Source organism: Cotesia typhae, unplaced genomic scaffold (assembly GCF_013202065.1).
Source record: "Cotesia typhae breed Kobodo isofemale line unplaced genomic scaffold, CoteBio_Ctyphae contig_23, whole genome shotgun sequence".
Lineage (NCBI taxonomy): Eukaryota > Metazoa > Arthropoda > Insecta > Hymenoptera > Braconidae > Cotesia > Cotesia typhae.
Window position 1 is genome coordinate 2468166 of NW_027423729.1, and position 15402 is coordinate 2483567.

At 29.2% G+C, this 15402-nt stretch overlaps 1 protein-coding gene across 1 annotated transcript in view; it reads left to right on the top strand.

The window, feature by feature from the left end:
* Window positions 1-2527: 2527 nt before the first annotated feature.
* Window positions 2528-15402, top strand: part of LOC141524807 (extracellular serine/threonine protein CG31145) — a 47887-nt gene continuing 35012 nt past the window's right edge. Inside the window, exon 1 of the mRNA XM_074238892.1 lies at window positions 2528-4977. Coding sequence (XP_074094993.1) covers window positions 4463-4977 — 515 coding nt within the window. The 5' untranslated portion in view covers window positions 2528-4462. The remainder of the gene's footprint in view (window positions 4978-15402) is intronic.

The following is a 15402-nucleotide window of genomic DNA, read 5'->3' on the forward strand; positions in this document are numbered from 1 at the left end:
TGTATACGCGATAGTTCAATTCGATATTCGCTGTTAAATCCAGAGAAACGAATAAGATGACTGGATAACAGTCATATTCATCCGTGTACGAAGAATCGAATCGCTTTTATGACACCTATATCTTTTTGCAACTTCTACTATACAACTCAAGAGTGTGAGTGCTAGTTCGAGTGCCCCTTTCAACTTAACTGTAGATTTATATTATATGTATATATAATACATATATGTATATATGGTTCTGCCAGAATTACTATTGGAAATCCATCCGATGGAATCTTAGAGTATTCTTACCTTCCGTTTTTTTTAATGCGCTTCTTAGGAAATCGCATTGTAATGCACACGTCATAAGTCACTAAGTTACCAATTTCGTGAATATTATCCGAAATTTAAATATTTATGCTTTTTGAATCGTACAATAAATGTATCGATAGAATAAGCTGTTTATTTATTATTGGAAATTTTATTTTTATTTTGAAATCAAAATTAAATTTTGATTAAAAAAAAAAAGGAAAAATGTAAGAATTTCTTTCAAAAATTAATTAAGTATTTTTTAAAATATATTGAATTAGAAAACTTTTTTTTGTATAAAAATTAGTTTGGTAATTTTTAGAATATGTTTAAGTAAAAAATTTTTTCAATAAAAAATTATTTTTAGTTTAAAACAATTATTTTTAGTTCAAGAAGTATATTGTATCGATTGAATACAATTTTATTTTAAATTAAATATTAACAGTTATCGATTGAAGATAAAGATCTCTTCAGTCAAGAAATTAAATTTCAAGGCAAAAAATTCTTGAAGCAAAACAACCGATTATCTTAAAAAAATCTTATTGTCTAAGATAATTTTCTATTAGCGTCGAAAAAGAAGTAATAGACCCAATTAATGTGCGTTTTTAAAGAAAAATTAGTGTTTATGATAGAAAATTTTTTTTTGTTCAGAGATAATAACTATTTTCTGCGGTATCTTACTTTTAATATTACATCTGAAATATTTAACTGAAAGTTGATTCTCGGGTTGGTAAAAACATGCCCGTTATGAGAGGCAATATATATATTTTTTAATACTATACACAATATAGTAGTAAGAGTATGTAGTGTCGAGAAAACGAGTTGGTAGAACTTAAATTATGCACGTACAAGGGCGCATTTTAAAGAAGACCAAAGCTTACATATATAGCATAGTACAGTACACCAACAACACAGTACAGCATCATTGGTGGTACTTTGCACCCCTGCACTATTACACGCCACCCACTAGGCTCCTTTCTTCACTATGCACTAGTTATATGTTATGTAGCACAGCACAGTAAAGTTAGATAGAGTTGAATATAAAGGAAAGAAAGAAGATAGATAGATAAAGATGTGACCTCTACTCAAACTCAAGATGGTCTTTATATATATGCAGTACGATAATATCACTGTAATGGACACTCTTGGAACATAATGGCAAAAACACCACTATCAAGTCGTTATACGTTGTACGTTATACCTACGACACTTGCCCATTATCGTATGTCTATATTTCGCCATTATGACTGTGCTGTGGTGTACAAGTGTACACACTTCACGTCCCACACCTTGACCCTTTACCATAATTTTGCATAAACGCGAATCTACCTCTGCTATTTTGTTTTTAACATGTGAAAATATTTATGTTTGTATGCTCTATAAGGTTAATGATGCCTTTTTATTGAAAAAAATTTGATATTAAATTTTTTTCCGTAAACTTTTATTAAAAAATTATTCCAGAAAAATTTTTTAAATTTATTGAAAAATTTTTACTTTGAGTCAACACTTCGAATTTTTGACACTGATAAACTTGAACTAAGATAATTAATAAAAAGTATATCTCGGTCAACTTATAAATGAATTTAAAAAACCAGATGTGGATATCCTAAAAACAACTTTAATGAAATTTAAATCCATAAATAAATAAGCATATGTAAATAATGGTAGTGAAATAATTTAGTAGTAGGATAAAATATTCATGAAATAACTTGTCTGCTTGAGTAGTTATTGGATGACCTCTCTAAGCTTACTGAAGTTTGATAATATTCACTCTATAACTACTGCAGTTTAAATAATTTACCATCAAATTACCATTTAGCGTATTTCAATTGATAACTTCTTACAATTTTCCAATTTACTGTCTTAATTTAATTTATTTTGCCTCACAAAATTTACAAAATATATAATTATCTGTCCACCAGAAATAATTAACTATTTTTAATTTTTAATTAATTTAAAAAATAAATGAAATAAAATATTTGTTGTTGCAGATTGAAAACCAGTCAAAAGTAATTTGAGAGGCAAAGAAAACTCGTAACTGGAAACTGTGATAAGTAACCGAGACTTATATACTTATATACTGAATTTAAGATAGTTTTCTTTAGTCTTGGCAAACGAAAACTTTTCAACGACTGCTCCTATATTCTTTCTATCTACTGCACTATATTATACTATAACAGTATAAGAAGACCACAAGTGAGTACTGAGTATACTGAGTAGTGAGTAGTGAGTACTCAGCTTTATAACTAAAACTCGCGATATTCTGAAGACACGTGAGTTGACTTTGGTTGAAACTCTGGACAACGTGAAATGTCCATCGACAAGTTGGAATCACGAGGAAGTAGTTTCAAGCCACCTGATATTCTCAGATAGCTGTCCCAATAAATCTCAAAGTAATCCTAAGAATAATAGTCATAATAATAATAACAACAACAAATTTCACAATAATTACTTAAAAATATCAACTGACTTCAATGTTGATGAAGACGATGGGACCAATCGCGCGAGATCTGGAGCGATATCACGTAAATTCGATGAAACTTGGGTAGTTGCAGAAAAGCGTAGCACGCCGTCGAAAGAATCCATTTCGTATATTAGTCGTAAAAACCCCTCGTGCAGCGTCCAAAGTTATAGTTATAGTTCATTGAGTTCAAGTAGCTCTTGCGGAGAAAGAAGGCGTCCCTCGGACATAAAACGTAGTGATTCATTTTTGAAGCGTTTTCGTGAAAATTGGCCCAGCTGCGAAAAATTCATCAAGAACATCCCGAGTTACGGGAAGAAACCTGGTCTATTCATCAAAAGTAAAGACACAGACCATCCAGTGCCTCCTGTCAGAAGAAAAAGACACAAAACAGAAAGAGGCATTTGTAATACCAATAATAATTTAATAATCCCCCAAAATCCGTCACCATCCAATGAACAAAAAGATAATTTAGTTACTGTTAGTTCAAAAAAGGAAGACACCATCGCAAACTATAATAGTGACAATAGGCTTCTGTTGATCAACGCAATTTACTCTAGTCACAAGGGAGGTACGTCTTCGCAAGAGAGGGAGCATCTCCAAGAGCTTTCCCCTGGGTTACAAGACTATTCGACTAGTCAACTACAATCTTCTGAGTGTATTAAACTCATACCCGATAGAAGCAAACTCTTAGAGCAGGATTTCGAAAGACGAGTATCGAGATCACGAAGCATATCTACCGATGACGTTGACGACCTGATAAATTCTAATGATAATTTCAGTACCAGCAACGAAAACAATAATTATTGTTATTATTCAAGTTCTTCACCAAGTAACTTGAAGTTACTGAAGAATAATCGTAAAGTTAAATCGGCTTTGGACTTGAGTTGCAGGCAAATTCATTTTAATTCGAACTTACGTTTAAAACTAAAGAGGTCTCCGTCGCCTGAAAACAACGTACTGTATTCTGGTTCTGGGTCAGCTGAATACTCCGATATCATTCTGAGGTCAAGCGATAACTCGGTAAATGAGCTACGTTGTTTAAACTGGTCTAATTCGACGACTTTGCATTCATCAGTCTCATCGGGTTACTCGTTTTCGAATGTCAGTGATGGTGAGAAAGATATTATTGGTGATAGTTATTATGATGGTTATAGAGACAGAAATAGTAGTGGATATATAAATGATAATGAACAAAAAGGAGAAAAAAAAGCTTTGAAAGGTTCAGAAGATAATTTGTTAACAGAAAAAGTTGAGCGTAAATTTAGCGTGAATCCATGCGCTAATAAAACAATTCAAGCGGAACAACAGGTAATTCATTCTCAGGAAACTAAAACAAAGTTTGATGATTACTGGTTAGAAGATAACGATCACTTGGACGAAGAATCGGCTTATTGTTCGTGTTCTTGCGACAGTTACACCGACTATTGTTCCCGCTGTTGGTCAGAATGTTCAATTCAGGCGTCTAATTCAAATCCCGCCGGATTGGTCAGTGAAAGTAATTTAACAGTCATTGGATCTCGTAATTTACTTTCGGATGGACCTGAGGAGGAAAATGAAAGTGAAATAAAGGGTAGAACAGGTAAACAATTAACTCTTAAGCAATCTCAACGAAGATTGACAGTCAGTCGCGAAAGTTACACTTTGGCGAATCGATTGGAAGATAAGAGTAGCAATTTAAAGTCCAAAGTTGATAACAATAAAGATCCAAATATGAAGATCCTGATAAAAATAATGCGGATTCGGGAAAAAATAATATACGGATTCAGTGCATTCGCTATTTTGTTTACCCTGCTCCTGGTAATGGACCTTCAGATGGACTTGGGGTACAGTGGTCATCATTTAGTGCCCAGTCACGGCAGAGTTAGAATGCATGATGAACTTGGCCATGATACAGTGTACACTAACTTCCACCGTAAGTTTCTCCAAAGAGTTAATGCCAGCAAGGAATTAACAGCCAGTGACAATTCTATTGGTGGTGGCCCTAACTCAAGGGATAATACCGCAAATAATGGAGGTAGTGTTGTTGCAAGTGCTGATGCTGCTGCTCCTGGTAATATTATACGGGATAATACCAAAAGAGAACCGCTACATGATGACTTTGGTGACCTTGTTGATATATTAGTTAATGCGGATAATATTGACTTAGACACTGGTGTCGTAAGAATTAGCAATGAAGATTACAGTGATAATCCTACCATTGGGGATATACGAGGAATACCAATTAGGTAAGTTTTTCCTTTTTATTATAACTTTTATGATTTGTTTTGCAAGTTTTTCGAGTATTAGCCAATGCTCGAAATGTTATCTTCAAAAGTTTTGTTGAATTAGATGATTTATTTATTTTTGTTAATATTACTTGGTATAATTCAACTCGACAGTTACTGTTATTATTTTTTTATTTTAATTTTAGTTTTGTATTACTAAATTATGTATTCAACAGATTTTTGAAGAAGACATTTGTTTGAATATCATAAAAAAATGATAACCAAGAAGTGTCGTAGATTATTAAATAGGATATCCCTGATGAGTATTGATTCAAATTTTATTATAGAAACTAGAATGAACATGCATTTTAAAGCGTTTATTGATGTTTTAGTGGATTCCCAAATAATTCTATTTTTCGACGATGTTTGAAATATTTAAATAACTTCAATAATATTTAGAAAGGTTTTGCATAATTCAAATATTATGTTACAGTATTTTTAGTCGGGTAATTTGGAATTATAGTTCAGTAGGAATAAAAGGTCTACAAGAAATTTACTTTATTTAGAAAAAAAAAAAAAAAAAAATTATTACAATTTTATTTTTTGTTAAAATTCAGTTATCTCTGGAATAAAAACGATTCAACGGAATTTTATGTTAACAAATAAAAAAAAAAAAAGTATTAAATGTCTGAAGAAAACAGTAAAAATAGATATGTATATGGTATGTTTTGCGCGAAAATAAAAACATGAGATAATTACAGGTTTTTAGCACTTGGCATAGTAATGATGTGAACAAATAAGGTTTAACGAAGTTGAACTGAACGTTAAAAATAAACAAATAGCTGGAGTATAGTATTAATATACTCTATTGTGTGATATGATAATTACCGCAAGACGTTTTCTGTCTTCTACAATAGATATAGATATCAGAAAACAAGACTACCTACTTATACTTAATAAAGTTATAAAGTACAGTAGTGTTCTCTTTGTAAGAGGAATTTCAGTTTCACTGTTATCGGTCTAGTTAGTTTTAAGTATTTAAATATAAACTTATACTTGTGCATAAATATACATATACACGAATTACCGTTGGGATTATAAGACGCCAAAGAGACTACCAAGTTGTATTATGTCAATGAAAATAAATTAAATTCGGGTCTTCTTACTTGAATAATTTATTTTAATTGAATTTAATTCGAAGTAATACTTCCTCTTGAGTTATTTCACTTCAATATATGCACTTGAATAAGAAATTTTCGGTCATTTCATTTATATCAAAGAAAATCATTAAAAAATAAAAATTTAAGAGATTCAAACATCAATTTTCAATAAAAGTTTTCCTCTAATTAAAAATTTAACTGTCAAGAAATAAATAAAATCTGTAGAGCGCACAGCTATTAAAAACTTTTAACGATTCGCAATTTTATAATTCATGTAACATTCTGTACTTACGACGTTTCAATTTCATTTAATATTTATTAAAATAAATTACTCACGTTATTATTCATTTAAGGGCAGTAACTTAAATTAATTACGCTGTTAATTTTTTAACCCATTTATTAATATGTATATTACAAATATATACTATAAAATCACTTCGAAATTGATAACTATAAGCTAGAGAATTCTAATTAAAATTATAGTGACAATTATTCAATTTATTTTGAGTCAATAGATCTGTTCAATGATAATTTGAATATTTAATTTAAAAAAAAAACAACAAATATTTATATGAACAGAAAACTATTTATGAATATCAGCATTTCATATATTGAAATTTATCCTTTGAAGATTATAAAGGTTTTCCATGTTGAACGGATGTAATATGCTTTTCATAAATCCGTTTAATAACTTCAATTACATCAATTAAAATCCTTTCAAACTTTTAATTAAAAAATAACTCTATTAAAATTTTAAATAATTCATTAAAAAAACATTTTTAAATTATTTTTATTTCCAACAAAATTAGATTTAAAAATATTTTATCGTTGAAAAAAAAACCCACAAATATTTACAGTAATTTTTTTTCGCTTCATTCATGAACAGTATTTAATTATAATCCTCACAATATCAGACTGATCATTAAAGATTCGCTGTCTTACTTTAAAACACACAACGGTAAACACCACAATCGATGTAATCAATATTGTTAGCTAAAACTACAATTATCATTTTTACCGTAGAATATCTAAAGGATCAATTTAATTATTAATAGTAACTACTATTTGCTAGATAACAGTTATTTCCAGTTATTTCATTATTGTGATGATGATTGTGAATAAACTCCGTCCGATATTTATATACCGTATATCTAACAACCTTCGTTTAGCTGAATCCAGATAATCGTTACCGTTGAACTATTAATTCCTTCGATACTAAAACATGCAAGATGAATAAACAGTTGATTTGTTTCAAATAAACATTGAATACATCAGTACATGTTTTGCCAGTAAACGGAAACCTTTTGATCAAAAAGTATACTACTAATAACGTTAATTGACAAGTTTGTTTTGACAAACATCCTCTAAAAGCTTGAGTATATCTTGATGGTTTGACCATTGCATTGTAAACAGTAAATCCAAGAGCGAGGACAGTAGGAGTCAGACTACTAATCTGTTGTCGTTGTTGTAGACATTCAGTTGCATGTGTTGTTACTGTAGTCATAGTCACAGACAACGTTCTGTGTTCTGTGTCATATAGTAGTATTGGAGATGCAGTATTGCTGCATTGTTTCTGAAATACTCTAGCCAACAATGCTATAATACCCTATTTCTGGGGAATACTGTGAATAGAAATACACTGGGGATGATACGATGAGCCCGCGGCTGAATTTCGCGACAAAATTCAAGAGGGAGGAACATAGTCATGGGGTTGAACTATTATATATACTTGCACTAGTACTAGTGCTGGTATATAGACTAGAAATATACTACTCACTGCTCACTACTGTATACTGTTCATCGCGATGTAGTGTTTGCATAGAAATAATTCATGAGTCTTGGACGAGTAAACTCCGACTTCTGATGACGACTCATTAGCTTTTATACAGATGGTCTACCTGTGTGTACACATTGTGTTTGTACAGATCGCTTTACATTGATACCCGGAAATCTTATTTGTTCGTCCTATCGTTATTTTAGTGGATAAAAAAACTGTTATACAGTTTTGTTTGATGTCTCGACTTTTTTTTGTGATGAACACGGAAAATAAGTCTTTTACTACTTTTTTTTTTTTTTTTTTTTTTTTTTTATTACAAGCTATTACAAGCTCAGTCGTACTTGATTTGGTAAACGCACTAAAAAATTTCTATCGTTTTTTTTTATTATTGAAATCATAAGTTGACAATTTATAATATAAAATATTTTTAAATGAAGAAGAAATATTCATTGAAAATTTGATACCGGATATTAAAATATTTGAGTTAGCTGAAGTTGCATTTAAAAAAAAATTTTTTTACAAGATTAGTCGCCTCCTTATAAATAATAGAAAGATGTAAAAAATTACTTGATTATGGTATAATAGATATATAGGTGTAACGAAGCAAATCATGGACGATCATAAAGTGAATAGTACATTATAGCAAACATCTCGAGAATTCATGACATAGACAGTGACTAGTAAAAAATCAACTCGTGGGTTGAGTTAGAAGAGAAAGATTCATAGCTGTTTTCCTCGTGAAAAATACCCGATTTCTATTGTCCAAGAAAAGTTACACCACGTGAATTTATGTATCTATTTATTATATCCTTTATCGGAAGATAAACAATTTTTCATTTTTTACTTTTTGATACTTGTCTTGGGAAAAAAAAAAAAAAAATTGTTTACTCGGACTATATTTTCCAAGTTAAACTGTACTTTCACATCTAAAAAAAAGTCGAGTGAAATTTCGTCACCTGCTTAGTATTCAAATAAATAAGGCTAAGATTGAATAACACTTGATTAAAAAAAATTAATTATAGTTATAATTATATATAATCAATAAATAGTAAATGTTAAAAAACGGAAACATGTTCATCGAGTATCGTACAAAGTGAACAAAAAATAAATTGGATGTTTAATAGCGCCGACACCAGTTAAGTACTCTTAGAGCTTAATACTACTCTTGATCATCAAGTGTATCGGGCAGTACAAATAAAACCTGATTCTGCTTGACGCGTGAAAACATATAATACCTCATACACAACCATCACTTATATGTATATGATGTGACTTGTATGTTCAGATATTATGTCGTAAGAAGGTAAAGTTGATTGAAGTGAATTCTTGATCACGTACACGCAACTTTTACATTTAGTTCTATTAAAGCAATGGAATTTTCTACGTTATTACGGTTTATTGCAGAACTTGAAAAAATATTATTTCATTTATACGTAACAACTAGTTCAGATATTTAAATTATTCATTTATTTTTAATTGATTATTTAATAATTATAAATTATCGTACTAGTTACTTTTTTATAAAAATATATAAAAATTTGATTTTTAAAAAAAATTTTTACCAAGATAATTATTTTGGATGGTTTTTTTTTTTTTTAATAAAATTTAAAAATTTTTCGATCCAAAATTTATTATAAAATAATAAGAAATTTTTTTTTAAGCATGTAAAAAAATGTTTACGCCAAAAAACGCTTCAATAGACACATTCAAATTAATGATGATAATTTTTTTCTACAAAATAAATCACCAGTACTCTTTTTAACACAATAATTTAATACTAATTTTTCAAATTCACATGAAATAATTTTTCTGATTAAATAAAAAAATAAACTTTCCTAATCTAGATTTCCCAGACGAACAAATAAAATTTTCAAAGAGGTCAAAAACAATTTAATTGACACGAAATAGATTTACATATAATAAATAATTAGTAATTGTAATAACCTGATAAACTTTTTTTGAATTCAAATCTTTATGACATATTGTAATCGAGTTTATCAAATAGTTAAATAAAATTAAGAATTTAAAACTCCCGAGGTAAATTATTCAACTAAACTATTAAAAACTTCTTGATCAAACTAGAAACTGTCAAATGTCAGTCCAACAAAAAAAACATAATACGTCGGAGTTTTATAAATAATTTATAAACTAAAAAGATTATACTATTATTTATTCACTGACATGTATTTTGAATTTAAATATCGACAGGTAGTTTAGACAATAACATGTTTATCAATGTCACACTAGTTAACACGCTGAGTCTAATGTATGTTAATACGGATTGTTGTATGTCGAACAATTCTCAATCGGAGTGGCCTAGAAAGTTCAACTACTTTAGACTCTAAAATAAAAATTAAAAGTAAAATAAACTTTCCTATAAACAAAACAAAGTTTACACAATGTAACAGTAGAGTAGCGTGGAAATAAACTCGTCACGTATGATTTATGAATTAAACCACTTGATTCGAATCTTATACACTAAGTGAGATTTAAAAGTGATTTAATGCGCTAAATATATATTTATATTTATATCTTATGTTTGTTTTATTTATGAAGATTTAACTTTGTCAGGTAAATACTAAATGTAAGTGAAGTGGATCACTCAAGTAGATCGTTCAAGGCATTACATGCTAATATATGCTCCACCATAAAATACTTCATTTATATTAACTCTACTTTTAGACTAAAAAATAGTAGACAAGATTATTATTGTGTATTTTGCATTATGCTTGTAATTTCGAAGAATGAAAAATCTGCCACGAATATAATATAATGCAGGAGAAACAATTGCTCGCACGACCGCAAAATAATTTACAATATCATACTATTATTATTGTTATATTATGTGAAAAGAATATTTGCGTCCTGGTTACCATGACACAATTCTCTATTGCTTATTTATCGACTTAATTTTACTTTTTTTTTGTCATTATTTGCAAATTAGAAATCTAATTAATTATTTGTCGCTTCGAGGTTCACTTCACAGTCACGAAATAGATAATCGATTGTATTTGCTTTACAGAAAATAATTGTTTGGTATTGACTCGGACAAATTATAGGGACCAATTAATGAACTCTATCGGAGGTAATGATAGTTATTAAAAAAATAATTTTTATATTTATTTTAGTCTGTGGATATAAATTAAATTAACAATTAATTTACAAAATAAAAAAATCTTATGGCAAAATTGTGACGTTTATAGTCAAAGTTTTTGTTTTGAATTAATTGATTTATTTTGTCACTTTAATTGGCTCGTTATAAAAATGATGAATTAATATATATACATCGGTGAAAATTTTTTTTTAAGGACAGGATTAATATTTTTATCTTTAAATTGTGAAATCTAATTTATTTGATAATCAGGATTCAAATATCCGATGCTAATCGATCGAATCAATATTAATAAAATTAGTAAATTGATTTATTTATTTCCACGAACAAATATTCAATCTCTCGGCTGATAATTTGTAATTATTTATTAATCCAGTTAATGGCCAGAGAGGTTATTTTTTAATATAACCTTTTGATGGAAATTGACCGCTATTTTAATCATTTTTAATTAATGATTATATAATATTATTTAATAAAATTAAAATCTAAATATATTTATTTTATTATTAAATTAAATAATGTTTCAATATACTTACCATAAGACAAATTAAGCTTTTGATCATGTTCAAATATTTTATTTCACAATTTAAATTAGTCTCTTTTTAATTTGTAGTAAAATTTAGATTTTATAAATTATTTTACTAAGAAAACTCTAAAAAAATAACTTTACTTAATTACGAATATTGAAGTTAAGCAGCATTGGGTGTGATTAGTATTTGAATTGGGAATACCACGTGTTATTGACATTTTTTTTTTCCTAATTTACTAAAACCACCATTCACCCAAATTTTTTCGCGCGTAAAAAAATTTTAATTAAAAACTAAAAAAATTACAACCAATTTTATTTCCACCGTGAAAATAATCACCGTCCATCCATTTTATAAATAAAACTAAAAAATCAGAAAATTACACTCAGATACCCGTGGGAGCAGCAAGTCCGTTATTCAAAGCATACGAATGCAAATTCGAATTTCCAGTTGATTTCCATAGTGTGAATAAGGCTCGCGCAGAACTTTACATACATCTACGACAGTTGTACATTAACACGTAACATGCGGATTTCTAAAAGCACCAACCCATACTTGAATTTGATATTCCGTGCATCGTCACATATATCAGTAGTTTATACGATCGGCAATGTTCAGGTTGTCATTTCTCCCTAAATAATAAACCTTCGAATAACATAATAATGATCCTCGACATCTACAATACTTACCTGTGCCTCAAAATATTCACATATGCATTGCAAATATCCATGTCCACACATGTGGATGTCCACCCACATACATAGACCGAACTAATGTCACCGGCACTACCAGCTTATCGCATAGAATGTGACAGCATATATATGTCAGCATGTTTTGATTTTAGAATAGCTGAGTTATATTCGGCACATAAGCGTATAATGTCGTCGATGCATTTGTATATTTACACACGTCCATGCAATGCAACTTAACATGTGATGTGTGATTAAGTGTGTATAGTACAGAACATACTTGAGCGGGGATAACTTACCATAGAGCATGTCGAATTCTCTTAGAGTATGCATAAGTATTTGTGTATGTTGGTATATGCTGTACCTACATCACAGCACCAAATGTGATCAACCTGAACATCTCTACGCATGTCAATGTATGATATGTATGTATGAAAATTTTCAGCAGACTTTATTATGGGATTCAGAGTATATATTGATGTATGCAGATGCGGATTCAGAATATGCAGAGGGGAAAGTAGAGAGCGGTGCAGGTGACAAAGCTGAAATTATTGAGACCGGGTTCGGAGTCATGGGTGATTTCTGGTAACATGAAATGACTCACGTTACAATTAATCTTGCATTACTGTGTTGAGTGCGAATGTGTTTACAGTGAGGTTTTAATGTAAATGGTAGGTGGATTCCGTATGGATCCTCGTTGGATTGTATGTATAGTGTATATTGTGTATTGTAGACTGTAGATTGCAGATAGGGTTATTTGGTTTAGTTTGAGTATGTGAATGTGATGCCGCTAGAGTTAGTTACGCTTAACGTCGTGATCGGGATGATAATCATCACATTGTGGGGCTACCACCTCGTGCAAATAGACGCGATTGACATCATGTCAGGTGAGGATCAACTAGAAATTTATTGACCGAGGATTTTACTCCGACATTTCATGGCATTAATTATTGTGTCAATTATTTTATTGGATTATTCAGTAGTCGCTTTTTTTTTAGTAGATTTCATGAAAATCTAACTATTGCAGTCGTCCTCATGGCGCAATTTAAAAAAATTTTTTTAAATTCAGCTTGACAAACTGAGTCAGAAAATATCGTTCGTTCAAAAGTTTATATATTAAATAATATATAATAATATATTTAATCAATGAATTAAGCTATTTATTGTTTTGTAAAAAATAAATTTTTTTTGTTTGAGAAATCTACTTCAATTTCGGCTGCTGAATGGTCTGTAGTTTTTTGATACTGTAGTTTTTTATAAGGAAAAGTTTGAAAGGCAAACACGCTGATGAAATGGATGTAGAGGAAAACTTTTGTTTTTAATAGTATCAGAAAGTTGTTTTTACATGATGATAAATTTTGATTTGGTTAGTCGACAAACTGTGAACAAGAGGGAGTTGACGAATGAAAAAAATGGATGTTCATAATTAAATAGAGTTGATTAATAGAGTTACATTCTGTAGGGATTTGAATGAAAAAATCTGAAAAATGGTTGGTTCTGCCGATCATCCGGAAACTTTCAGTTATTTACAAGCCTAGAACGCTCGAAAATTTGCCCATTATGAATTTTGAGCTTTTCAAGCTCATCAATCAAATTTTTATACATTGGTGATTTTATTTTTTTTAGTTATTTGGTTGAGATAAATATAAAAAAAGAAAATCCATTTAAAAAATTTGCCTGTTGTACAAATATAGCTACACATACAATAATATTTATGGAAAAACTCTTCTTATACATTTAATACTTAATTAAATAATTTTTTACGTTAGAACTTTATTTTACTTAATGAAAAAACTCAATTTTATTTATCAACAAAAGCAAAATTAGTTGGGAAAACTCATTTGTATTAATTAAAAATCAGTGAGTTGTAATATCGTGTAATTATATTTAATTTAATTATTTAACTCACTGAGGTGTACATCACATATTTTATTTTTTAATAAAAAATAAGCATTTATAAAACTCGTGTGTTTATGCGGTCCTTGATTCTTCAATAACTTTTATAAATGCACTCTCTTTTTGTATAAACTCGTTTAATTTTGATATTCATCTCTCTTGCGCTCGTATTTTTTATTACTTTCAAAATACCGAGTAAATTTAATTTGTATCAAAATTTATTTCCCATTCGCGAACTGAAAACTAAAATGTAAAAACAAAAAATGTACGATTTGACACATGCGCGATAAATTTATTATATTTGAAGGAAAGAGTAATAGAATTGGAAAATAATAAAAATAATAGAATAAAGAGTATGAAGATGTATCAGCTGGCAAAACTTTCTCACAATTGTCACGCGCGCAAACGCTAAATAAAACAACTAAAAAATTTATATAATAACACTTATTGTTTTTTTGCGGCTGATTGTTCTCAACAGTTATCGTCACGTGCGAACACTAGATCGTTTGGATTCCCGTTAGAGTTTGTTATTTATGTCTATATTTTTTTATCTTCTTCGTCTTAGTCTACGGTAATATATATAATCTAGATGTAATAAGCAATAAACACGGAAATTACTTGTCTATTATTATGTGAAACTGTGAGAATCTTTTCCTAAACAGCTTGTTAATTATTTTAATTGGCTTTTAATAATTTTTCATGTTTATTGTTATTGTTATTATTATTTTTGATTAGAAAAAAGAATTGAACTTTTTTATCCTTTGTCATAAATACTTATTGAATCCAAAGTCCTTTTACTCTGTTATGTGAATAAATTTCCAGTACATCGCGTGCAATTTTCATCGACAGGTGTATGAATAATAATTTTATATTCAAAGTGGAAGTATCTCAATATTTTTCTCTCTCTCTTTTTCTGTCTTGTCTCCTGAGTTGAATTTATTTGTATCCTCTTTGCATTTTATGAAAACCAACGACCGATATATGTACTTTGAATCCAACTCACGATAATGCTTTCAGAAAAAAATTATATCTCTCTTAAAAAATAAAAAAAATAATATCGAGACAAAATATAAATAATTATTATTTTTTAAAATACAATTCTTTTAAATTTTCATTGATAATACAGTGTAACAATTTTTTTACGCGACTGAAAGTGAAGGTCTTTAGAAAAGCTCAAGTTCAGTAAAATTTCGTACAGGTTCTTTTCCCTACTTAGACGCAATAATAAAAGGATGGATCTCGACAAATATTTGACTAAAGTGTCTGTGCTATCTCATCTGATATC